The sequence below is a fragment of the Camelus dromedarius genome, chromosome 9 (assembly GCF_036321535.1).
Source record: "Camelus dromedarius isolate mCamDro1 chromosome 9, mCamDro1.pat, whole genome shotgun sequence".
Lineage (NCBI taxonomy): Eukaryota > Metazoa > Chordata > Mammalia > Artiodactyla > Camelidae > Camelus > Camelus dromedarius.
In genome coordinates, this window is record NC_087444.1 from 74795680 (window position 1) to 74820136 (window position 24457).

A 24457-nucleotide genomic window follows, 5' to 3' on the forward strand; every position below is an offset into this window, starting at 1 on the left:
TGCGGCGGGAGAAGGCGGTGCCTGTGGGAGCGAAGGGGGCGGGTCAGGGGCCACCCGCGTCCCCGCCGCACTGTCCCGGGCTCGCCGCCTCCCTCTGCAGGTGCGGCGGCTGGTTGGTATCGCCTCCCTACCCATCCTCTCTCCCGTTTCTGTGTCTCTTAGTCTCTTTTTCTCCCCTCTTTCTGAATATTTGTCCCCTCGTCTCTGCCCTCACCCCTTTGAGACTCTTGGCCGCTCCTTTCGAAGTCTCTGCACTCCCTCTGGGTCTCTGTACCATTGTTCTCTGAGTCTGTCCCCCTCATTCTGAGTCTTGCCGCTCTTCTCTCTGAGCCTCAGTCTCCTCTCCCCACGACTGTCTCCGTATCACCACTCCCAGTCTCTTTCTCTTGGCCTCTTTACCTTTTTCTTGGATTTACCTCCCTTGGTCTCTGTTCCCTTCAGTCTGTCCCACTTCTTTGTGTCTCTGTCTTCCACTTTCCCCACCCCCAACCCCAGGGTCTGTTCCCTCTTCTCTTTGGGTCTCTGCCCATCCATCTGGGTCTCTGCCCGTTCATCTGGGTCTCTGTCCCCCTCGCTCTTGTTGACCACCTCCTTCTAGTCTTTCTCCCCTCCTCCAGCTGTTTTCTCCCCTTTGTCACTGCCTTTTCTCTTTCTGTCCTTTTTCCTTCTCTCTTTCCCTTCCCTGGGTCTCTATCCCGCCTCCACCCAGTGCCTCTTTGACCCCTTTCTGAGTCTCTGGTCCCACTTCTTTGGGACTCTGTCCCGCTGTCCTTCAGTCTCTGGATCTTTGTCCCTTTCTCTTTGGCTCCCACCCCATCACCCTCTCTAACCCTCATACTGGCCAGGACTTGAGGCTGCGTCACTGCAGAGAGTTGCAGAGTGGGGCCTGTCCTGCGGACCAGAGAGGTAGTTTTCCCGAACTTCCCCACCTGCAACTAGATTCCCCTACTGCCTCCTGATCCAGTATCCTCGGGCAGTCTTCAAGCCCCCAATGGGACCCAGGAGGGCAGAGAAAAGAAATTGAGGCATCCAACTCTTCTCCGCCCCGAATTCTGGTGTTTCCCCAGGCAGAAGCAGTGAAACCTGAGGTGGGGTAATTGGGCTTGGGTTGAGCGAGGCATCTGGGCAAGTCGAGGGTGGGGGTGGAGGCTGGAGCAGGGGTTGAATAAGCACTAGGGGGCTGGCAGTATGGGCTAGGGTAAGGACCTAAGTCAGCCATTCTCCCTTATACCCTCCCCCTACACCCACCCCAACTCTACTTTTCTCTTCTGCATTGACAGCAGCCAGGCACGGGATCAAGTTACCAAATCAGCGGTTTTTGCAGAGGTCAGAAGGTGTGGGAGGTGGTGCGGGCTGGCGGGGATGGGGGGGCAGTGGGGACATGGGAATAGGGGACAGTATGGATTGAGACTCGGGATTAGAGACCACGGGATAGGGGGAGGAGGCTCGGTTAAGGCGTAATAGGATGTTCCAGACTTCGTCAGGCCCTGGGAAATTTGGATGCCGTCACTCCCACATGGCCCTCCCCAGACCCCACCAAGGTATACGGGGATTTGAGCGCCTGAATTCTCCACCCATGGGGGAGGCATCTGGAGACACGATGAGGGCTTGGGTTAAGGGATACCCAGCTCTACAAACAGACCACAGGGAAGTGAGCTCGATTTTTGGCGACAGACACTAGAAAAGGGGAAGCCAATGTCTGTTCCTCTTCCTTCTTAATCTATCCTTTCTCAGGTCCTCAAGGCATAAAATTCCTGAAAGCCCCTGAAATCTCACCTCCCTCATCCTCGGCACCCCCTCCTAACTCTCCCTCCTCCATTTCCCAAAGCCCTGGAATTGGGGAAGGATCTTCCCCTTCCTGACTTCTAGGACCCCTGCCTTGTTCCTCCGCCCCAATTCCTTTCAGTTCCAAATCCAGGAAAGACGGCCTCCCAGGCACTAAAGCTGAAAATATGGGGACTCCCTGCCTATGATCCTCGGTTCCACCCCCCCACCCCAACCCCGGCCCGCAGACTCTCCAAGTACCTCTCCGCTGTATGTTTGAGTCCCCGTCTCCTGAGTCCCCCTCCTCCAAAACTGGGATTTGGGCTGTCTTACCGCCCCCAACCCTGAGCCGTCTTCCCCTCCCCCGTACTCACCCCAAGTCGAGGCGGGGCAGGAATGGGGGAATTCGGGGCTGTCGATGGGGGAGGGGTGACCCAGCCCCGGCAGCTCTGGGCAGCAAGAGGCTGCGGAGGGGGGGAGTGACATCATCGCCGGAGGAGGGACAGCTCAGGCCCCCACAACCCGGGGGCTTCAAGCCCCGCCTTTATGGTGTGCCCTGGGGTCCAGGAATCCCAAGGGTAGAGAGGAGGAACAGGAGATGAAATCTGTGGGAACGGCATCCCCTCCCCTTAGAACAAGGGTTGGAAAACCCTTTACGATTTCAGCCACCCCCTACTGCCACCTGTCGCTGCCTTCGCGACCTGTCGCCGCCTTCACGACCTGTCGCCTCCCACGCGTGTTGTGGCTGCGCCCGCCCCCGACAGGACGTGAACACGGCCTAGACTACAACGTCCGTGATGCTCTGCGGCGTCAGGTGCCTTTGAAGAGAGGCAGTGTAGGCGAGGGGCTTCATGGGCTTCGTAGTATAGGACCCACGCTTCAGTGTGAGCCTTGGAGAAAAGGAGTTATACATTTTAATTTCCCGTCTTCCTCAACTCCACAGAGCCGGACACTAACTTTTCTCTGCAAAAATCACGCGCTTAAAAAAGAAAGAAAGAAAGAAAGAAAGAAAGAAAGGAGCTACCCAGTAGGTTCCATGGAGATAGTGGATTTTTACTGAGCAGTGGGGCCTCGGCGATCACCCGGTACGCATGCGCATAACAGGCTTCAACCGAGAACTGCGCCTGCGCGAGCCCACTGCTTCACGGTTCGACCCCACGGACACGAGCGCGCGCCAGCCCCACTCGGGCGCGGCTTTTCCCGTCGCCACGGTCGAAGACGGCCACGTAGCTGCCCAAGAAGACATCGCCGAGGATCCAGAGGGGCCCTGCAGGCGGAGGCATGTCCAGAGCCTGGAAGCCGGACAAGCAGAGGCGGACGCCACCCCGAGCAATCTACAAGGCGACAAAACGAGACATGGGTGTTACGCCCGCGGGCCTTCCTTTTTCCTGGGAGCCAAGCTTCGACCCGCCCACTACCCTCGGGCACTAGAAATATTTCTGTGGCCCCTGCTTGGTCCTAGTGACGTCTCCCTCCCAGACCCATCCTCTCAAACCCCATTGGCTTGCGTCGCTCTGACTTCATTGTGACGGCAACCTACCTGAATGACGTAGTCCTGAGCCGTAAGGTTAAACCAGACACCCCCAAGGCGGAAGGAGACCTGGGGGAGCGTTGGAATTTTCGAGCACTGGATGAGGTACTGAAGGAAAAGAGGAACAAGTGGAGATGAGGGATTCCTACTCTGCTCACTCAATTTCTTTCCGAGGATCCCCAGAGCAATAGGATAATGTCCGTTTGGGGTAGCTAGGTATTCAGGGCCTTGTGTGGCCGGCTCTGCTGCCTTCTCTAGCCTTACTGGCTCTTCCCTCACTCCTATAGAGTTGTTGCCACTTCCTCTAGGCTCCCATTTGATCAAAACCTCTTTTCCTCTAATTGTAAATCGAAAACTGGTCCTATTGAGTCCACAGGTGTATTTAATTCGTCTTGGTCTTATACTGTGCCCAAAATGTTTTAAACATTAATCACCAGCGGTATGCTATGACGGTACAGGTTGTATCCTGTGGAGTCTGCTGCTGTGCCATCTTAGGCAAGTTACTGAACCTCTCTGTGCCTCAGTTTGCACTCTGAAGATGTAGATGATACTACCTCACAGGGATGTTGTGTGATAAATAAATGAATTACCTTGAAAGACTGCCTGACAACCTAGTAAATGCTAGCATTATTTACAAACCAAGAGCTTTCAAATAATGTTTTAGGGTTTCTCCAACAAACCAGAAGATCTGGCTTTCCCTCCATGGCAATACCTGGCTGGAACTGAGTAACTGAGAATTGCCCTTTTTGGATGGATGGGGCATGTGGTTTCCAGTTTGCCTCAATTCCCACCACTCCCAAATACCTAACAATATAATATTATTAATAACTGCAGAGATATTTATCTTCCTTAAATACCAATAGCAGTTACCTTGTTGGGGAAATAAGGAATGGTGAGAACAAGGTTGAATCGAGAGTGCATAACTCTTGAAAGGAGAGATGACATGGCGACGACAGACAGGCATCAGAGCGTTGTGCTAAGCACCTTAAGTGGATTAATCGATTCACAACATACCTAAAAGGTGAGTCTTAGTAACCCTATTTTATTTTATTTTAATTTATTTAAAATAATGGCTTTAATCATTATTTTAAGTATTTGGTAGGGGAAAGTTTGCTTTAATTAAATATACATACCAGTGATACTGGCAAGATTAAAGTTACTCCTAATGATAGTAACCCTATTTTAGAGATTAGGAAACTGAGGCAAAGGAGTGTTAGGTGACTTGTCCAAGGCCACAGCTAGTAAATGGCAGAGGTAGAGTCCAACCCTGGCGACCCACGCCCGTAACCACCATGATCTACATGGTCCCCTTACAAGCCTACAGACACCGCAGGCGTTGGACTCGGAGCCTCAGAAACTTAGTTTTCTCCACCCTCTGAAAAGTACCAAGTAGCACAGCAGTAGAGTTGCAGAAATTTGGACCTGGAAGGCCCTGCCCGGAAATTGCAGGGCTGCAGGAGCTGGGAGTGGGTGGGCTGCTCTTCTGTTGTGCTGTGTGTGTGCTCAAAGCCACTGTGTGTGTCTTCTGAGAGCCTACACTCAGCAGGTGCTCCTCCTGGCCCTCTGGCTCCTCCTACCCTGTCTCTCCCTTCACTCCAGGTAGGTGTCCCCCATGGCTGCTCCGGGGACCTCCTCTCTCCTAGGAGGGCTCCCTTCCTGCATGGCTCTGATCACTGTCTAAAGCTGATGGCCCCTAAATAGGATTCCTGAGCTACTTCCACACCTTCCCCAGACATCGGTAGGCTTCTCCCTCCCATCCAGTCCCGAATAAACCTGCATCATCATCCCCTCCCAACCACCAAGTCGCTCAGAATAGACACTTGGGAGGTGTCCTTGCTTCCTCCCACTAACCCCCAGCCTGTCACTCCCAAGGTCCAGTGCATTCTGCCCTGGGATACCTCCTAGCCACCTGATTAACACCCTCGAGCCAGAGCATCCTGCCCAATGTCCACCATTAAATCCCTATTAGCCTTCCCAGCCCACAGCCACCATACACGGGGTCCTCACCTCCCCCATCAGCAGGGGTACTCCCCCAATGGCTTTATTCAGAGCCCGGATCTCCTCGGTGGGTCCCGTGATGAGAGACGTGCCTGTGTCCAGAATGGCAGCACAGCCCTGGGCACAAAGAGTCAGCCCTGTGCCCACCTTCACACTGTGAGGTGGAAGCAGGCAGTCATTAGAGCTAGCATCCTAGGAGGCCAGACCCCCGGCCCCCTCCTTCCTCAGACCCAGGAATCCAACCGCCCCTCCCACCACCAGCCCCTCCTCCATCAGACTTAAGAGTCCAGGTCCTCAGCTCCCTTCTCTCCAGGATATTGGACATTAGGCTCTAGAACACTCCTCCCAGACCTGGGACACCAGGTTCCTCACCTCTCCATGTGGATCTGCCAGTAGGCAGGGATCGTGACCAGCACGAAGGTGAGGGGTGGGATGTAGTGAGCTGGGTCTGAGCCGCCCAGGACCAGCTCTCCTCCATCAGCTGCCTCAGGGTCCCTGCAGGGGCAGAGAGCTCTCAGTGTCATGGGTATTTCTCCTGGCAGCCCCAGGAGTGGCCAAGGAAGGGACTTCCTGCCAATGGGGTGGTTTCTGGGTTCTAGTTGGGGTAGTGGGATGCAGGTAGGGACCTGATGTTGGGACTGGAAACAAGGAAAGAAGTCAAGAGAAATGGGGCTTTCTCAGTGGAGGCTAGGATTTTAGGGTTTCGGGGGCTCCTTGAAGTGGGCAAGGGACTTCTTGATTTGGTTGTGGAAGGGAGAACTTTGAGGGGGAATTTAAGTGGAGCACTGGGGTTTCTGAATTGGCCTTGGGAGGTGTGATTATGAGTAATGAGGCTCCCTGGGTGGATGATGAGACTTTCTGAATTGCTGGTCTTGAAATTCAGAGGAATTAGACTTTCCCAATTGGCTGAGAGTGATGGGAAGGAGGGGCAGGGACTTCCTGGAAGTGTAGTAGGTGGGCGGGACTTCTTGGCTTGGACATCAGGGAAACTGAAGGCATAGAATTTCCTGCCTGTTGGGGATAGGCCTCCGGGAAGGAAGGTGGAGGCTTCCTGGATCAGGGCTGGGGGCTGGGTGCTGGGGCTTTCTGAGCACAGCAAGTTTGAGCTTCCTAAAAGCTGGATAGGATTTCTTAGATTCAAGCAGGCAATTCCTGACTTCTGATGGGTGTTCTCAGATGAAATTGGGGTTCTTTATGGTGAAGATGGGATTGATAAATTCAGTATTTGATTGGGTAGGGCATGGAATTTCCTAGTTTGAGTTTTTGTTGTTGTTGTTTAATTGTAGTATTGTTGATTTACAATGTTGTGTTAGCTTCTGGAGTACAGCATAGTGATTAAGTTATACATTTATATATATATATTTTCATATTCTTTTCCATTATAGGTTATTACATGATATTGACTATAGTTCCCTGTGCTATACAGTAGGACCTTGTTGTTTACCTAGTTTGAGTTGGAAATACGGGGCATTTTAAATATTGGTGAGTTTCTTTAGTTGGTCTTAAGGTGTTGCTTAGTGAGTGTGACTTCTGAATAGGGTTCTGGTGTTTCTTATATTGGGAAGATGACTTCCGGAATGGAAGGTGGAACTTCCTGTGTCGGTGGGTGACTTCCTCAATGGCAAATAGCTCAGTGACTTCCTGAGTGGAAAGTGGGACTTCCTAAAGGAGGGGTGGAACTTCCTTGTTGGGGCTAGGATTCATAGGAAGGTAGACCTTTCCCCAATACCTGTTGAGATAGAAGGAGAAGACAGGCTTATCCAGTAGCCCCTGGTCCACCAGTATATCCAGTGGGGGCCGAACTCCTCCTACGGCCAGAACAGGAAAACCGAGGCCCAATACCCCATCGAAGTGGGCAAAAGTGAAGACCAGGCTGGGCTCCCACAGAGCCTCCCCAAAAATCACGGATGCACCTCTGAGTCCTCCAATCTGGGGTAGATTCAAATGGAGCAAATTACTTCTGGGAGAATATTACCGACATATCTCTGAGATCTCCCCAAATAAGGCATGAATCCCAGGCCTGGGGACACATGGAAACAACTCCAACTGCCTAGGAAGCTTTGACTTGTAACTTAAGGAGGCTTTTGCGCCTTTCCCCTTTCTCCAAGAAGCCCTTCCCCTGCCTGGGAAGCCCCGCCCTCTTCCTCAGCCAGCCCTGCCCCTTCCTGGGAAGCCCCGCCCTCTTCCTCAGGAAGTCCTGCCTCTCCCAATTCAGAAGTCCCATCACTTCACCCAGGAGACCCCGCCTCCTCCAGCCCCTCCCTAAATCAGATAATCTTAGAGCTCTTCTAGGTTCTAGCCTTCCTGGGGCCAAGGTCAGGCACCGTCAGCTTGTCCTCACTCAGGATGCCGTCTAGGCGCCCAGTTCCGTATTGAATGGCAAACTTGGTCCCATTGGGCCGGAAGGAGCTGGAGGCTTTGGAGTTGAAACGGTGGTGGAACCCTAGGTCAGAAGATCAGGGAGGTGTCACTGGGGGAGAAGAGTCTCCTCAGTGCCTCCTGCCGTCTGGCCTACTCACCTGCAAGGGTGTGTTGAAAAAGAACAGAGCCTCAAAATCCCCTGGGAAGACGGGGTCCAGCACCCCCACCTCCTTCTCCCTTTACCACCATTCAGCCTAATTCCCCCTCATGAAAGCTCACAGCAGGGCAGACTGAAGAAGTGGCATCTCACGGACGGGACCCAGAGATTGGACGAGCCAGTGTCAAAGACGACGGAGAAGTTCTGTGGGGGCGTTCCCAGCCCAATTTGCCCATAATACTGGGCCTGCCGGCAAAACAGGAGAGATGGTGGGTGAAGAGCTTGACTTGCGGGCAGGAAGTGGGGGGTGAGGGGGTCGCTGTGTGGGGCTGTGACTCACGTTCATGTAGTTGGAGAGAGGCACAAAGAAGGCCTTGTCCCCAGGCGATGGGGCCCCCAAACTGGGGGGCTCTGCTGGCTTCTCCCATCCCCTCAGTGGGTTCAGGGTTCTGAGTCCAGTGTAGACTCTGCGAAGTGGAATCCTATAGGGGAGGACATACCAACGTGAAGGATCTACCCTTTCTGGAGATTCTCTAGAACAGACTTTCCCAAATAAGATATAATGACAGTGCGGACATTTCCATGGCCCTATAATAACAGTCATTACCAGAAGCCCGACAAAGGCAATCTTTTGGGAAACTCTACCAAACCATGATGACAGCAGGGAGGGTATAGCTCAGGGGTAGAGTGCCTGCTTAGCATGCATGAAGCCCTGGGTTCAATCCCCAGTACCTCCATTAAAATAAATAAGTAAATAAATCAATAAGTCAATAAACCTAATTACCACCCCCCACCAAAAAAACACAATGACAAATTTCCCCAGACTCTCCAAGAGCAAACCATACCAAACAGACATTTTCCTGAAGACATTTCAATAAAAGGCACTCCAAAGAATGGAAAATAAGTCATTCCCAGGGAATGGACATACACAAGGTTTTACAAAGATCCTCACATAAAAGTAGCCTTGGCAGAAACCTATACATACTTCTCCCATTGCACTGGGAGAAAAAAAATGAAAGAACCAAATCCTAATTTTGCTTTTTTACACTAAAGTGGATTCCAGATATTTCAAATGTACAATGCACTTAATGTGCAATGTGAAATTGTAAGAGCACTGGAAGGAAGCAAAATGTTTAAATAACTCTAGGGAAAGGATGGCTTTTCTAAGCATGATACCAAGATCAGAAATCATGGGGTGGAGGGAGAATATAGCTCAGTGGTAGAGTGCATGCATAGCATGTACAATGTCCTGGGTTCAATCCCCAGTACCTCCATGAAATAAATAAACCTAATTACCTCCCCCCTCCAGAAAAAAAGAAAGGAAAAGAAATCGTGGAGGATTTGCTGTACACCAGAAATTAGCACAACACTGAAAATCAACTATACTTCCATTTTAAAAAAATGTTCAACAAGAGAAATAAATAAATACATTTTTAAAATTTAAAATCATGCGGGATATATTAAGGCCAACTCTAAAAATGTAAACTTCTGTACTCTCTCTCTCCCCAGCACACCAAGCTGTGAATAAAGTTAAAAGACCAAAAATTAAAAAATCTATGGAAATAATTACAAGTTGTATGCTAAAGAGCTCATGTCTCTAAAATGTAGAGTGTCTATAAATCAGTAAGAGTAAGACAAACAATCCAGTGCTGGGAGATAGTTCTTCGTGGGTCTCTTCTGTTTCTGCAGAGATACAGACTGCCTGTTTCCAGAGTGTCTTTTCAAGGATTTTTTTAGTGAACAGCCTTGGAAGAGAGAGTCTCTCTCTCGAGCAAAGGGCAAGCAGGTGTATGACCCATTGTAAAAGATTCAGGTTCCCCAAGCCTAGGCTTCCCCTCCTGTAATGCACCTTACTTCCTGAGCAGACATTACCGGGCCCCCTTTATTTCACCCTATGGGAACTGGGGCTCAGAAAATTGACACAAACACTGATATTCTGTCTACCGCTATTGCTGAGAGTAATGAACTGTCTTTTGTCTCCGACCTGGGAGTCTTGTGTCTTCTACCAGCAGCTGTGAAACTGTGCTAAGCTAACTTCACAATTCTTTGATATTAAGTAGGAAAATTGGCAAAAGAAATAAGCAGGTAATTTTCAAAAGCAGTACAACTTTTTAAAATTTTTTAAATTACTTCAAAATTTTGGGGGGATCGTGGGAGGTAATTAAGTTTATTTATTTATTATTTTTTAATGGAGGTACTGAGGATGGAACCCAGGACCTCGTGCATGCTTAGCACAGTGCTCTACCACTGAGCTATACCTTTCCCTCTGAAAGCAGTACAACTTCTAAACATAGGGGAGGATATTCAACCCCAACAGTCATCAGAGAAATACAAATAACAAGAGTGGGTGACCTTTTTTTTTTTGCCCTGCAGATTGGCAAAGAATTACCAATACTCTCTGTTGTCTAGGAGGTGTAGATTGATAAAAAACTTTCTGGAGGACAGTTTGGTAATACTTTCATGAGCCTTAAAATTGTACACAATGTTTAACCCAACTCAGTTTCAACACAACTCAGTTTCAGTTCTAGGAGTTCATCTCTGAAAGAGTAGGAAACTAACAGAATGGCTTCCCTGATGCTAAAGCTGTTTTCTGATTCATTCTGACTTAAAATTCTTGCAACTTGTTTTTCTCTTTTCTCTGACAAGCCCCCATATCTGCTTCACTTGCTCAACTGCATTTGTGCTAAACAACCACCAGCCTTTCCATTATACTCTCCACTCCATATACATTCTTCATCTAAGATAGCTTTTCCTTCAACCCAGAAGCTGTATTCCAGAAAGGTGGTCACAGGCTGATAGCCTGAGAAGAATGAACAGACCCTCCTGAGTTTCTCCATGAGATTCAGGTGGATTCATCAAGATTAAGAAGAATACAACACGCTGGAAAACACCGATTGTTGTCACCTTTCTGTTTCATCCTGTTTTTCTATAAAACCTCAGGACACCAAACCCAAGATGGAGTCACAGTCTCTAAGGCACAAGCCTGCTGTGACTCCCCTTTGCCTGGCAAAGCAATAGAGCTGTTCTTTTTTGATTCTCCCAAAACTCTGCCTCCAAGCCTCAATTTGGCTATTGGGGTTCAGAGGTTGGGTTTTTGGCAACATCTATAGGAGATCATTGGACAAGTGCACAAGGATGTGTTTATGAGGATGTGTCTAATTTTGAAAGCTGGCATCCATCCAATGGCCAACACTGGGTACAACTCAGCTCTGCGACGGAACATGCATAGAATGGAATCTATTAACCACTAAAAAGTGGAAAGTAGCTCTCTAAGCCAGTGGTTTCTCAGATTGATTTTGAAGCAGATTCACCTAGAGCAGGGATGGCAGGCAAAGTTTTTGGTAAAAGTTTTGCGGGCCATCCATCCCTATTGCAATGACTCAATTTTGTCAATACAGCACAAATGCAGCCATAGGCAACATGTAAACAATTCAAGGTGGCTGAGTTCCATTAAACTTTATTTGCAAAAACAAGTGGTTGGCAGGATTTGGCCCTGGAGCTGAGTATTTTGCCAATCCCTGACCTGGAGGGCTAGTTAAAATTCAGAACTGTTTATTTCTGACTGAGTAGGCCTGGGTCAGAGCCCAAAGATTTGCATTTCTAATGAGTTCCCAGGTCCTGCTCATGCTGATGTTGTGGGTCTTGAGTCAACACTCGGAGAATCACTGCTCTTTGTGTTGACTTGAGAAGTGGCCATGATTTGTTAGGCTCAAAAACCAGGTTAGCAAACATCAGGTGCAGTAATATATTTGTACCTGCCTGTAGTTGCTCCTGGAGGCCCTGCTCTCCCCACATCTTTGCTGCCACCCCTCATGTCTCAGTCTTCAAGAGGCTTAAGAATGTGAAGTGGAGAAAAATGTTTCCTGGAAAAGTAGCCCTCTTTCCCCCATCAAGAGTTCCAGGGGGTGGGAGAACAGAAGAGAGGACAGGAGAGATTGGGGGAGGCACCAGAGGTGAAGGGGGTCTAGGGGTCCCCCAACCTGGACTTCTTGAGACCTAAATAGTTTGGAAGATACAAATCTGGGGTAGTCTCAATTTAAATGTCATAGACTTGGGTCTCCAAGATCTACTGGAGGAAGGGTATCACATGCCTGGAGATCTCAGTATCTGATCATCAAAGCTCAGGCTGGGATCAGCAGAGTCCTCCCAAAAATGTGTACTGAGAAGATTGGGACAGTCCCCAGTCAAGAGTTCCAGGGTAGAGCATCTTGGACCCAATTGGCTTGAGTCTTAGGGGAGAACAGGATGGAGCCCTCAGAGGTGAGAACCCAATTTGGAGACACAACTCATGGGCCCTGGGGGGCCAGGTTTGGGAGTCACTGAACTGGGGAGCCTCAAACTTGAAGGGCAAGAGGGAGAGAGCCCACCCCCACGATTTGGGGTGGTGGGGGTCCCCAGTACCTGATAAGCGTGGCCCCGGCGGGCTCCAAGGTCAACAGCGGTGACAGCAGCAGGAGCAGCAGCGGTGGCAGAGACATCTTTGGGGACATGCGTGTGGACCTAGGTGTCCAACGGCTCCGTTTCCTTTCCCCTGAGACTCCGCCCTGTTCACCGCCCACCTCTGGGTTTCAGAGGCAACAAGGACATGAAGTCTCTCCGGTGGGTGACTCCGGAGCTACAGGTGGGTTACAGGTGGTATTTTTGGAGGAACATGTGGAGTATTTTTGTAGGGTCGCCTGAAGTATTATCCTAGGTCACTAGCGCATCTCACTCCCAATTTTGGTGGTGGTGGTGGAGGGTCTCCTGCGCCCCTCCCCCCTCCATTCTTTAGCTACTCTCGCTTTTACTTACAACTTTCACTTCATTTTTCTGTGACTCATTAACCACAAGGGTTTTCTTGGGTAAGCGAAAGGATGGGCGGGGCGTTTGTGAAGGGTCTGGGGGAAGGGAAAGAGGGTCAGACTAGACGCCTTCTGTCCCATCTTAAGTGGAACTGCTAGAGTGTCAGGATCCCCAACTCTTATGGTTTTATTTGGAAAATACTGAAACACACACACAAATAAAAAGCGTCCATAGCCCCCCCACCATTGAAAAAGTATACAAATAGTTTGCAGTGTCTCTGTGTCTCGGCCTGTTCCTTCTCTTCGAAGTTAAGTTTCTCACACATTAAGGAGCAGCCGGGGAAGTGGGTGTAGCTCCCTGGTAGAGCACCTGCTTAGCATGCACGAGGTTCTGGGCCTAATCCAGGGTCCAACCTCCATCAAAATATATATGTATATTTAAATATATATATATTCCAAAGGCCTGAGAAAGGGCCCCAGAATCTGCATTTTAAAACAAACCCATGGATCATGGGACCACAAGCATTTCTGAGAAGCTCTGTTCAATCTTTTTGCTTTTCTAGCTTAGATTTACATGTAATATCAGCCTATATATTTTTAAAGTAAATAAAAGCAGATTTTTCTTCTTGATCAGCAATTTTTTCCCCATTTAACCATATACCTCAGACTTATAAAAACTTAGATATTACTTAAAGTAAAATGTACACATCGTAAGTCTACAGCACGATGGCTTTATTTTCCCTGACATATTATTATGAAGATTTTCAAGCATATAGTTGAAAGGATTATATAGTGAACCCCCATGACCCACCACCTAGACACAATTAACATATTTCACTGACTTTTCTTCTTTGCACATCTGTCTGGCTGTCTAGCCCTCTATTCATGCAGAAACCCTTGTTTTTACTACATATACTTCAAACAAGTCGCAGACATCATATTCTTCACCTGTAAACACTTCAGCTTGGTGAATTTTTACATATGTATATATCTGAGTAACCACCACCTAGATGGAGAAAGAGAACATTTCCAGCCCTCTAGAAGGTTCTCTTTCATTGTTCCCCAGTGTCCCCCAAAGGTAATACCCTGACTTCTATGACCACAGATCAGTTTCACCTTGAATGTCACATAAAATGCATTACATGAATTCTTTTGTGTCCAATTTTTATCACTTAGTTTTATGTCTTTGCATGTCTGTTAAAGTCAGAGCATAGAGATTTACCTCATTCTTTTTTTTTCAAATGTTCAATTATGAAAACTTTCAAACACAGAGCTAAATTGAAAGAATTGTACACTGAACAGCCATATACATTCTAACATGAACTCTGCTATCTTTGCTGTATCACATGTCTATGCAACTCTCCATCTCTTTATCCCAGTGGTTCTCAACTGGGGAGATTTCTTCCCTCCAGGGGACATTTAGCATTGTTTGGAAATATTTTTGGTTGTCACAACTGGGGTAAGGGTGTTACTGGCATCTAGTGGGTAGTGGCCAAGGAAGTTGCTAAGCATCTTACAGTGCACAAGACAGTCTCCCCCAGCAAAGAATTATCCGGTTCCAAATATCAATAGTTCCAAGGTTTAGAAATGCTGCTGTGTCCATTCCTCTGTCCATCTCATTTTCTTGATTTCCAACTAAGTTGCAGACATCAGTATCCTTCATCCCTTATACTCAGCATAACTCATTCTTTAAACAGCTACGCAGTATCCCAGAGCATAAATGTAACACAATTTATAGAACCCAGGCCCTATGTAAATTGTTTCCACTTTTCAACGTTATAGACAATGCTGCAGTAATCATCCATAAATATATTTTTCCATGTGCTTGATCCAGTAATACCTACATGTCAATTTCTGTGCACCACCAAGGACCTGGATGTAAGTTGGTAGAATTTTTTTTTTTTACTTTTAATTTTTTTTGGTAGAGGGAAATAATTAAGTTTATTTATTTATACTTAAAGGAGGTACTGGGGGTTGAACTCAGGACCTCAGGCATGCTAAGCATGCACTCTACCACTTCAGCTATACCCTCCCCCCCCCAGTAAATTGGTAGATTTTAATACATATTGCTTAATTACTCCCCAGAAAACTTGTAATGATGTATGCCTCCAACATCAGGGTTGATAATAACCTCAACTTCCCCATAATCTCACTGATGCGACCTGTTATCTGATGGGGGAAAAAAAGAAAAGACTAAAATGTTAATTTTCCTGATTATAAATGCTGTTGAGCATTTTTCTTTCTTTCTTTCTTTTTTTGCCACTTATATTTCTTCCTTCAGGAGTTTCTTTTCTCTTTTGCATACATATATACATACAAACACATATAACACAAAGAGACACATTTTGAGACTCCTTAAAAACTCAAATAACTCTACAAGACTTAGGATGATGAATGAGTCCTGCACCATCTCTTTTCCTCCAATTCTTTCCCTCCCAAGAGGCAATCACTTCCACCTTCTAACTGATCATTTTGGCATATCTCCATGTCTCTAAGTAACATATTTCTATTGCTACTTCTTGATTTGTCAGCTTTAGACATCCTCTGCTCTCCCATGGTGGAAAGTAAGAGTTTAGCTCTCTTCCCTCCCTCTGCCCACACTTCTTCCATACACTCTTCTCTTTTCTTTTTAGTATAGTTACATAAAAATGTTGGTGAGATCAATAACCTGCCTCAGGGCCTTTGAACAGGCTGTTCTGATCAAGTGTTTTCCCTCCAGAATCACTCCCCCTCCTCCTTCCAATAGTTTTCCCTTAGCACTTGAGATCTTCTAAAATTTCCTTAACTGAAATTAACATGACATTAACTAATGTTATCAGTAGTAAGCTATGGTGATAATTTCTTTTTTGTGGGGTGGGTTGGGGAGGTAGTTAGGTTTTTGTTTATTTACTTACTTATTTATTCATATACTTATTTGGAGATACTGGGGATTGAACCCAGGACCTTAGGCATACTTGGTACACACTTTACCATTGAGCTATACCCACTCCCCAGTCATATTTTCTATACTGGTAATTTACTTATTATCTTTAACACCTGTTCTCCCCATTAGACTCTGATCTCCACAAGGGCAGGGATCTTGGTCTGTTTCATTTGCCACTCTGTCCCTAGCATCTAGCAAAGTCTCAATAAATACTTTAAACAATCCACTCTGAGTGCTAGTTGCTCTGAGAGATTTCCCTGACACAGCAGATGGCCAGTTTCTCTACAGTAACTCTCACCGCCTCTCCCCCTCCCCTGTCTCAGCAGCTTCAGTACTCAATCTTGACACCTCTGAATCCCTCCACCCAGATTCTGCATCACACAGTCCCAATTCTTCCTCTTGAAGATTAAGTGGTTTCTAAAAGGTTTGAGAAGGAAAAGACAGGCTCGGCTAACAAGCTAACTCGTGAATATAAGTTAGTAAGTGTCGGTTTGCTGATTCCCTGCTCATGTTTTTTGCTAGCCAGCTGGATTTTCAGAGAGACATATCTGGCCTTGGAATGTTGATTTGCTGCCTCCCTGCCTCTACTTTTGTGATCATGATGCTGCTAAAGCTGTTCCACACCTATTGGCCGAATACCCCAAGCTTGTAATTAACCCTGTAAAACCTCATGCACACGTCTTGGAGGCGCTCAGAGCTTCAGAGCAGAAGCCCCTCTGAGCCCGCCGGCGTAATAAATCTGAGTACTCCAACCCTCCGAGTGGGGCTTGTTTCTTGGCTGGCCTGTCATTTCCGTAACAGGTCTCTCCTGCAAATTCATAAATGGTCACATGGTGGAGGTGTAGGCCTCTTTTCTCAGTCAAGAGCCTATCTTTCCTCACCACCTATATCGGTTTCTTTTTCTTTTTTTCTTTTTAAGAGTCCTAGTTTATGATTTATTCAAACTCTGTGAAGTATACTCCTAACAGCTAGAAATGTAAAGCCTTATGATTATCTACTCAGTCCAGGGAAAATAAATTCTGATCAGTCTATCTGATAATACAGTTTGATTTGTATCGACTGAAATAAAATGCACAACCTGAAAGCTGGAGAGTTAGGTTTTATTTGACAGATTTTCTTAGGACTCAAGCCCGGGACACAGCATCTCAGATCACTCTAAGAAGCTGTTCTAAAGTGGCAAGGGAGAAGCCAGGCTACATCAGTTTTTGCAACAAAGACCAAGTAGCCAGAATATCGAAAGATTACTGGTAATTAAAGAAAATCAGTTATCTCAAGTTAAAGAGTTTGGCGCTTTTCTGTGTATAGGAAGGTAAGAAAGTCTGGGCTCATTGAAATCATTCCGTTGATAGGCACCTAGCTGTCTAGGGCCAGTGTCCCGTTCTCCCCTACCCTGAGTCCGCTCAGGGGGCATGACTGGGGACAGCTGCAGAGACCTGGCTGCCTGCTCATCTGCATCCTGATTCCCGCTGCTCACTGTCAAGGGGTGGCCGTACTGGCTGATGACTTGATGGCTACAGCATTCTTTCACAGCATCTTAATTCAACTTAATTGACTGTGGTCCAGCAAGCATTTACTAAGCACCTTCCCCAAGGCAGCAATTTAAAAAACTTTTTTTTTAATTTTTAAACTTTTCCTCCTTGGTTTCTTGAACTGAAATCCTAGTCCACATCCATCTCTTTCAAGCCTCCCTGTTTTTGTCCCTGCTGCCTAAAATGCTGACTCCAAGAAGCCAAGTTATTCCTCTCTGACTGCCCCCTGCCAGAGATAGTGTAACCTCACTTAAAATGGCTTTTCTCATGCTAAATCATGCTTAAGATTGATTTTAAACAGCACAAATTTTTTTTCTTTTCTTAGAGCAAAAGCCCACAGACCCCTCCCTGAGCATCCTTTGTTCCAGGCACAGGAATGTCTAGAGATAAGTTTCATTAACCCCCAGGGCAGAAAACAAACACCAGACCCCTGCCCGCTGGAGGAGGAGGAGGTCCTGGTCTGATACCGCAGAAACTGGAGGTCCCATCACCAGATTTCCTTGAGGCCGATGCAGCTGTGTCAAAAGGAAAAGAATGCAGCCCAGATCCTTATCAGAAGCACTGTTCCCTGGACTTTTGCTATAAAACTCCCTACTACCCCTTCCCAAAGGGAGCTCACAGTCTTGAAGTCTTTTAGCCTACTGTGACCTCTTTTGCCCAGCCAAGAAATAATGATTTTATGCTTCACCCAGAACTCTGTTTGGGAGTCTCAGTTGGGCAATCAGGGTACAGAGGCTGGATTTCCTCAACAAGTTTGGCCACCGCGCAGGACCCGCGAGAAACCCATCCCCCCTACCCCCCATTCTCCCACCTTCGTCGGGGACGCCCAGGCTTGATCGGATCCTCCTCCTAGAGGCCGTCCCCACACCGGCCTCCTTCTGGAGAGCGGAAGGTTGGAAGATGCCTTGAGAGGCCTGATCGCTAGGGTCCTGATTGGTTGGGTTAAGCCCTGGGTCGGACTCTGACCCGCCGTCCCAGCTACTGGAACTTCAAGGCGGGACTAGGGAACGGAGGAGGGACCGCTCCAGCAGCTGCCCAAGCCGCCTTCGTTTCGGGAACTCTCCCTCTTCCCCCCACCTGCACCAGCTTGGACTGCCTGCTGCAAGGGAACTGTTTGGGGAAGGAAAAAAGTAGAGAAAAAGACGTCGCGAATCCTCGGCCAGAATTAGGGTAAGTCCTCCGGCGTGCACACGGAGGCCCCTTTGACTCCATCCGTTTGGGGAAACTCTCAAGCTAGGGATTCCCCATATGGTGGCGCCGTTTGGATACTGGCCTCGGGCTTAGTGGGACTAGGTTTGAGGTCTTTGTGTTTTGTTGTGATTTTTTTAAAACCTTTCATTTGCTGACCGAAATCTGAATTGTGTTTCCCGCACTTAGAAGATCAAAACGGTGGCACCTCTTGAATTTCACCAGCCAGCCCCTTGGGAAGAATTTTAGCAGATTGGTCAAACTATAGCTATAGTTCTACGTCTAAGAAAAAGACAGTATTCTATTGCAACACTGTGTGGCCAATGTACGTCCTGGAGAGTGAAGAGAGATGGCTGACACAGGGTAGCCTGAATTTTTTCACCATCTTGCAACTGGGATTGTTTTGTCAAAGGAATGGTAAGTGGGGAGAATTCCCTTATGTTCAGGCTTTTATGCAATTGCCTAACAAACATGTACGAGCAGGAAATAAGTTGCTGATGCAGAGAGCACAAAAGAAGCCTCCACCTCCGGTGTTTGGGGATTCGCAAACCTCCAATGAACAGACAGATAATGATGTTACAACTTTGATGAACCCATTTAATCCCAACCCTGGGCATGCATCGATGGCCTTACAGCCGGCACGTCCGCTGCCGCCTCCAATAGGAGGCAGTAGCCCTCCCGAGCCGCTGTGTCCTCCCTTGCTGACAGGAGAGGCAACAGGGCGGGTAAAGCCCCCTAAAAGCCCCTTCCCCCCGATTAATATCAGGGGACAGGTATGCTCTCCCCCTCAGAGACCCGCCAGGGCACCCTTTTCAGCCAGGGACCCACTAGTAACGGAACAGGACAAGTTCTTTTGCTCCGGCTTCCGATCTGCATGGATAAACAAGAACAACCCGCTGGATATTACTGGCCCTATAGCCCGCTCTCTGCCTCAGATTTGATGAATTGGAAAAGCCGGAATCCTTCTTATAGACAGCCCCCCCCCCAAGACTGATTTGTTTGGATTTTTGCCATATTTCATCCTACCTGGGTAGAGATCCAGTTCTTAATGAATATGGTTTTGGCGGGACGCGAGCGACACCTAGTGGCAGGAAAAATTGGAGGCGAAGCCTTAGATCTTTATTATGGGACTCTGGTCAGACTCCCAGTGTGGTGATCCCCGACGCGAACCCGAATTAGGACCCTAATACAGACGCTGGCAACGACGTGTTGGCCCATTACCGGTGCTGTGTCTTGGCAGGTCTAAGAAAAGGGTTCCCAAAACAAAGAAGCCCAAATAAGGTACAGGAGCTCCGACAAGAGCCAAATGAGTATTCTTTTGCTTTTCTGGAACATATTTATCAGGCGTATAGGAAATACACTGATCTAGACCCAGAGGCCCCAGAGAACTTCAGAATGATTAATATGACTTTCATCAGCCAGAGTGCCCCAGATATTAAAAGAAAACTAAATAAGAGCCATGGGGGAGTCACGATGAACTCAGGACAATTGGTAGAAACCTCCTTGAAAGTCTATAGTGCCAGGAAAGAATGCAAGTCTAGGCCTATTAAAGTTCTGGAAGCTGCCGCAGACAACCGGGACCCCTTCAAGGGCAATTCTACTACCAAGTCCAAAGGGAAAAAGAAAGCGTGCCCTAGACTAGAAAGAGACCAATGTGCCTATTGCAAAGAAGAAGGGCATTGGAATAAAGACTGCCCAAAATTTCAGACCAGGTCAAATAAGAAGAGGGACCTGGGTGGGCGGAGCATATAGCTCAGTGGTAGAGCACATGCTTAGCATACTTGGGTACTGGGGATTGAACCAGTAAAAAAAAAAAAAAAAAGATTAAAATAGCCCTTCTTTTGTATTCCCCTTGAGAAGAAATCACAATTGCTATTTGCTTTTGAATGGCAAGGTCCTATTTTAAGGGTCATGACCCAGTACTGTTCATGGAAATCCAGCTGGTCTTAATTTACACGTTCCCAAAAGCTGAAGGCAACTTCGTGGGTTTCTGGGAATGGCAGGCTTTTGTCATATCTGGATTCCTAACTTCTGGCCTCATGGTCAAACCATTATCATTATATGAGGCCCTCAAAGGCACAGACAGCAAACCTCCGGTTTGGCCTGGTGACTGCCAAAAAGCATTTGAAAGACTTCAAACCAAATTGACGACAGCGCCTGCCCTAGGTCCACCAGATTAACAGGAAGAATTCAAGTATTATGTGCATGAAAGACAAGGACTCACCTTGGGAGCACCTGTCCAGGTGCTCGGAGACATGCCAAGACCTGTGGCCTATCTGTTGTTAAGGCCAGCAGTCCTCTGTGCCTGCGGGATCTACTGGAAACAACAGTGGTAAGTGGTTTTAGCAGGGAAAAATAAATATGTAGGGCTAACTCCGTGGATCCTTTGAATTGGAGAATCCTCTAAATTGTTAAAATTTTAGAGCGCACTCATCTTAAACCATTCCACCTGTTTTAATTGGTATGTGGAGTTCCCCAAAGGCTTCAAAATTCCAAAATAGTCTCATTGAAAGATCTGTTGTAGAAGGCCAATGAAAGTCATGTGATAAAAGGCACCTGACATTTTAAGTACTGCTCCCTTCTCTCCTTTGAGTACTCATTCTAGTAATCTTCTGAACTGCCTTTCCACTCAAAAGGCATGAGTACAGTCCACGTGATCTGGGAAATAGTACTGAATTAATATCTGGCATTAAAGTTAGCTTAAGCTTGTTGGTTTGATTAATACAGACATGTCTCTAGAGTCATCAACATTACATATAATACTTTTATGGTACCTCTGTTATCGGGTGAGGAAGCCCCCTATAAAGGGGAGAACACCAAAGAGTGGGTTCGTGTCTTCTGGCCGTGAAAAAATTCACAGTGGAGACAAAGGGGCAGAGTGAAAGCTGTTTGATTGCTCAAAAGAGGAAAAGACACTCAAGTGTAAGGACCCAGGTGGCTTGACGTAAGAACTCCTGCCCTTGGGGTCTCTGCTGGGTCCATTTATCTGTCTTCTTTGTGGCTTTTTGTCCTCTTTCCATCTGCTGCTCTTTTCCTGCTTGGGTTCCTGCTGGCTTCCTGCTCTTTCTGCTCTGCGGAACAAACACTTTGCAAAAACAAGATCAGGTAATTAGAGACCCTTAAACACTGTAGTCAGGCTAACACAATGTGGTCAAGCTAGATCGAGCAAGCGAGACCCTTAAACAATGTGGTCATATAAATTGGATCTAGTCAGGGCTTTCTGTTCCTTCAAGGTGGCTTTCCCCATTATTCAAGCACAAGTATCACTTAAGGCCAACTATAGGTTAATTTTAAACTGGTTAATTTTAGACCTTTAAAGAAATCTCTACAGGGGACAGTACAGCTCAGTGGTAGAGCACATGCTTAGCATGCATGTGGTCCTGGGTTCAATCCCTAGTACCTCCTCCAAAAATAAATAAACCTAAAAAAAAAATTAATTAAACTAATTGGGCTTACGTGGTATTGTTCAGTTAGGTGGGAAACATTGTCAAATAAGTGTTGATAAAAACTTCTTTGATTGTATCATTGGTAAACATTATTAATATGCATTCTGGAAATTATATGGAATTCCTCAAATTCTGGTATGTCATGGTAAATGATAATTAGTCATAATTTTAGTGTATGTCACAGCAGTAGCCAAGTTTCTTTTCAATTGCATTGTAAGTCTTTTGTCATTTATGGACAATTATTTTGTACTCTGATGCTTTTGCAAAAAAATGCTTCATCTTCAAGAAAATTCAGAGAAGGGACTTTTTGACAAGTACAGATTTCTGGTGACTTTCAGGTCATACTGCTGAACTGGGTAAGAAATGAAAGAATTCTAGTGGAAAATCTGATGGCTTCATAAAACTGTTAACAAAAGATTAAGAATATAGATCCATCACATAGGACTGAGCAAACTTATGAGTATAGTTATAATTTTTGGTCTTTGTCTGAAAGTTTTAATCTATGCTTTCTAGATATAAGAAAACCTTCAATTTACACCTGTAAATAGAATTGAACCATCTTTTCTCTCTACCTGAACCCTCCAGGATTTGGAAACTCTTAGGTTCCCAGTGTCACCGAGCCCAAACTCTTTCTGCTTGCCACACGACAGGCCAATAAATCGGCAGATGAGGTCCTGGGGCAAGGAATAGCAACTTTATTCAGAAAGCCAGCAGACTGAGAAGATGGCAGACTAATGTCCTAGAGAACCATCTTCCCCAAGTCAGAATTCAGGCTCCTTTTATACTAAAAGGGAAGGGGATATGCTTGGTTGTTGCAAAGTTCTTGGTGTAGGAATTCTTTGTTCTTGGAATCCTTTGCTTTTGTAGCTGTCCATTTGGGTCAGATCATGATGTCCTTGTAAATCTCCAGCAAAACAAATGTTATTTTCTATTCTGCAACTTGTTATCTTTATATAAATGGAAAAGTGTTACTATCCTTAAAGGTTAGAACCTTGAGAATTGGTTATCCTGTATAGTTCAGGCTACAGTTCTTTTACAAAAGGTGCAGAACCAGCAAGACTAAGCCTAGGAAACAGAGCATGGGGTTAAGGTCAAAGGAACAGATCTAATATGGAGTCACATTTGTTCTTTTCTATTACAGAATCAAGCTACAGTGTGCTTTAGTGTGAGAGAAACCATTTTGTCAGTTAGGTTTTTTTTTTTTTTCCTCTCACTCTTTCACTTTAACCCAGAAGGTGTTCCAGGAAGAAGGTCATAGGCTGATAACCTCAAAAGAATGGACGGTCCCTCCAGAGTTTTCCCCATGATGTCAACAAGGTCTTATCAAGATGGAAGAATACAGCCCCCTGCAAAACACCCTGATTGTTATCATCTTTCTGCTCTGTCCAGTTTTTTTTTAAACCGAATAATTCTAACCCCAAGATGGATTCACAGTCTCTAAGGCACTAGCCTGCTGTGACTCCTGTTTCCCTGGCAAAACAATAAAGCTATTCTTTTCTGATTCTCCCAAAATTCTGTCTAGGGGTCTCAGTTTGGCTATCGGTATACAGAGGCTGGCCTTTCAGCAACACTGAGAGTGATGTGACTTGCCCCAAAACTGTCATCCATCTTCCATCTGTTTCAGCCTTTTGCACTTTTCCAACAGTGAGAAGTTAAAAACATTACCTTTTACCAGATTAAACATAGCTCCCACATACTGGGTTCTTTACGTGAGCCTGGCCCTATTTGTGCTTTTTACCTCACTTAATAATAATGACAATGCAGTGAGCTCTTGTTCCCAATTACAGATGAGCAAACTGAGGCACAAGGATAGTAAACAGCTTGGCTCAACATTACACAGCAAGGAAGTGACAGAGACACTGGTTCAGCCATCCTCTGATGCCTGTCTTAGCCACTTGTTTTATTGGTAACATTCTTGGATGGACAATTACACAGCTTAAAGGCCATGATGGAATGGACAGAACAAGCTACAAAACGGCATGGGGCATATACTACCATTAAAAAAATGCATATATGCTCAATATAGATCTGATTACCATGGGGGAAAGACTTTGGAACAATGTCTATTATCGATCCATTTAAGTATTCTGAGTGTGGACTAAGAATGCTGCCTGCCATATTAGTAAACAAAGGATGTTGTGGCCATCAAGCCTGCAGCTACTACAGCCGCCCCAAAATGTGCTCCCTGAGGGGACTCAGGATGGGAAAGAACAGGACACTGGCCCTAGACAGCTAAGATGCATATCAAAGGAATGAGTTCAATGAGCCCAGACTCTTGCATCTTCCCATACATAGAAAAGTACAAGATTCACTCACGTGTCCAGTTTTCTTTAATTAACAGTACTCTTTTGAGGTACCGGGGATTGAACCCAGGACTTTGCATCCTAAGCATGCGCTCTACCACTGAGCTATATCCTCCTCCACAAAACAGTAATCTTGACGTTCGGACTACCTGGTTTTTGTTGCAAAATTCCTATATCCCAGCTCCTGCCTCCCTGCTTCCCCCAGCAGTCAGTCTCAGTACTGAGAGGCTGTCTCTCTACTTTGAGATCCTCAGGAAGTTTGCCCAAATATATTTCTCAACTTTTAGGTTGTACTTTACAATTTTTCTTTTTTCTTTTATTTTCTTTTTAGGGGGAAGGGTTGTGAATTTTTTTCATTAAACATGAGTTTTCTTTAAAAGCTATGATTTTTCTCTTTGGTAGAGGAATGATACTTTAAAAACTTTCTTCCTATCTTCAAATTACTTATAAAATATATTTTTTCTGGGTCTAGGTTT

At 46.4% G+C, this 24457-nt stretch overlaps 1 protein-coding gene and 2 long non-coding RNA genes across 6 annotated transcripts; 2 read left to right on the forward strand and 1 right to left on the reverse strand.

Moving 5' to 3' along the window:
• Positions 1–494: 494 nt before the first annotated feature.
• LOC135322134 (uncharacterized) lies at positions 495–3892 on the forward strand. Its single transcript, XR_010382480.1, has 2 exons — positions 495–1326; positions 2708–3892. It is a non-coding gene; the product is annotated as an uncharacterized LOC135322134 (long non-coding RNA).
• Positions 2797–12514, reverse strand: NAPSA (napsin A aspartic peptidase). 4 transcript variants are annotated; one of them, XM_064489803.1, is made up of 9 exons: positions 12213–12503; positions 8152–8293; positions 7934–8057; positions 7594–7736; positions 7023–7222; positions 5666–5788; positions 5303–5447; positions 3305–3403; positions 2797–3098 (listed from the first exon to the last, which is right to left on the reverse strand). In XM_064489803.1, the coding sequence occupies exons 1-9, from the start codon at positions 12299–12301 to the stop codon at positions 2907–2909; spliced, it is 1257 nt and encodes a 418-aa protein (XP_064345873.1). In that variant the 5' UTR covers positions 12302–12503; the 3' UTR covers positions 2797–2906. The 4 variants fall into 4 exon arrangements, with proteins under 4 accessions (XP_064345873.1, XP_010991451.1, XP_064345875.1 ...); XM_010993149.3 differs by having other exon boundaries at positions 7618–7736; positions 12213–12495; XM_064489805.1 differs by lacking the exon at positions 7934–8057 and having other exon boundaries at positions 12213–12514.
• LOC135322136 (uncharacterized) lies at positions 12377–23159 on the forward strand. The gene is made up of 3 exons (XR_010382483.1): positions 12377–12432; positions 17370–20564; positions 22911–23159. It is a non-coding gene; the product is annotated as an uncharacterized LOC135322136 (long non-coding RNA).
• The last annotated feature ends 1298 nt before the right edge of the window (positions 23160–24457 follow it).

Coding starts and splice junctions, on each gene's coding strand:
- NAPSA (XM_064489803.1), bottom strand. CDS start 12,301: ATGTCCCCAAAGATGTCTCTGCCACCGCTGCTGCTCCTGCTGCTGTCA. Junction 8,058..8,151: donor CTCTCTCCAACTACATGAAC/GTGAGTCACAGC, acceptor TTTTGCCGGCAG/GCCCAGTATTATGGGCAAAT. Junction 3,404..5,302: donor TACCCCTGCTGATGGGGGAG/GTGAGGACCCCG, acceptor CTTTTCCTTCAG/TACCTCATCCAGTGCTCGAA.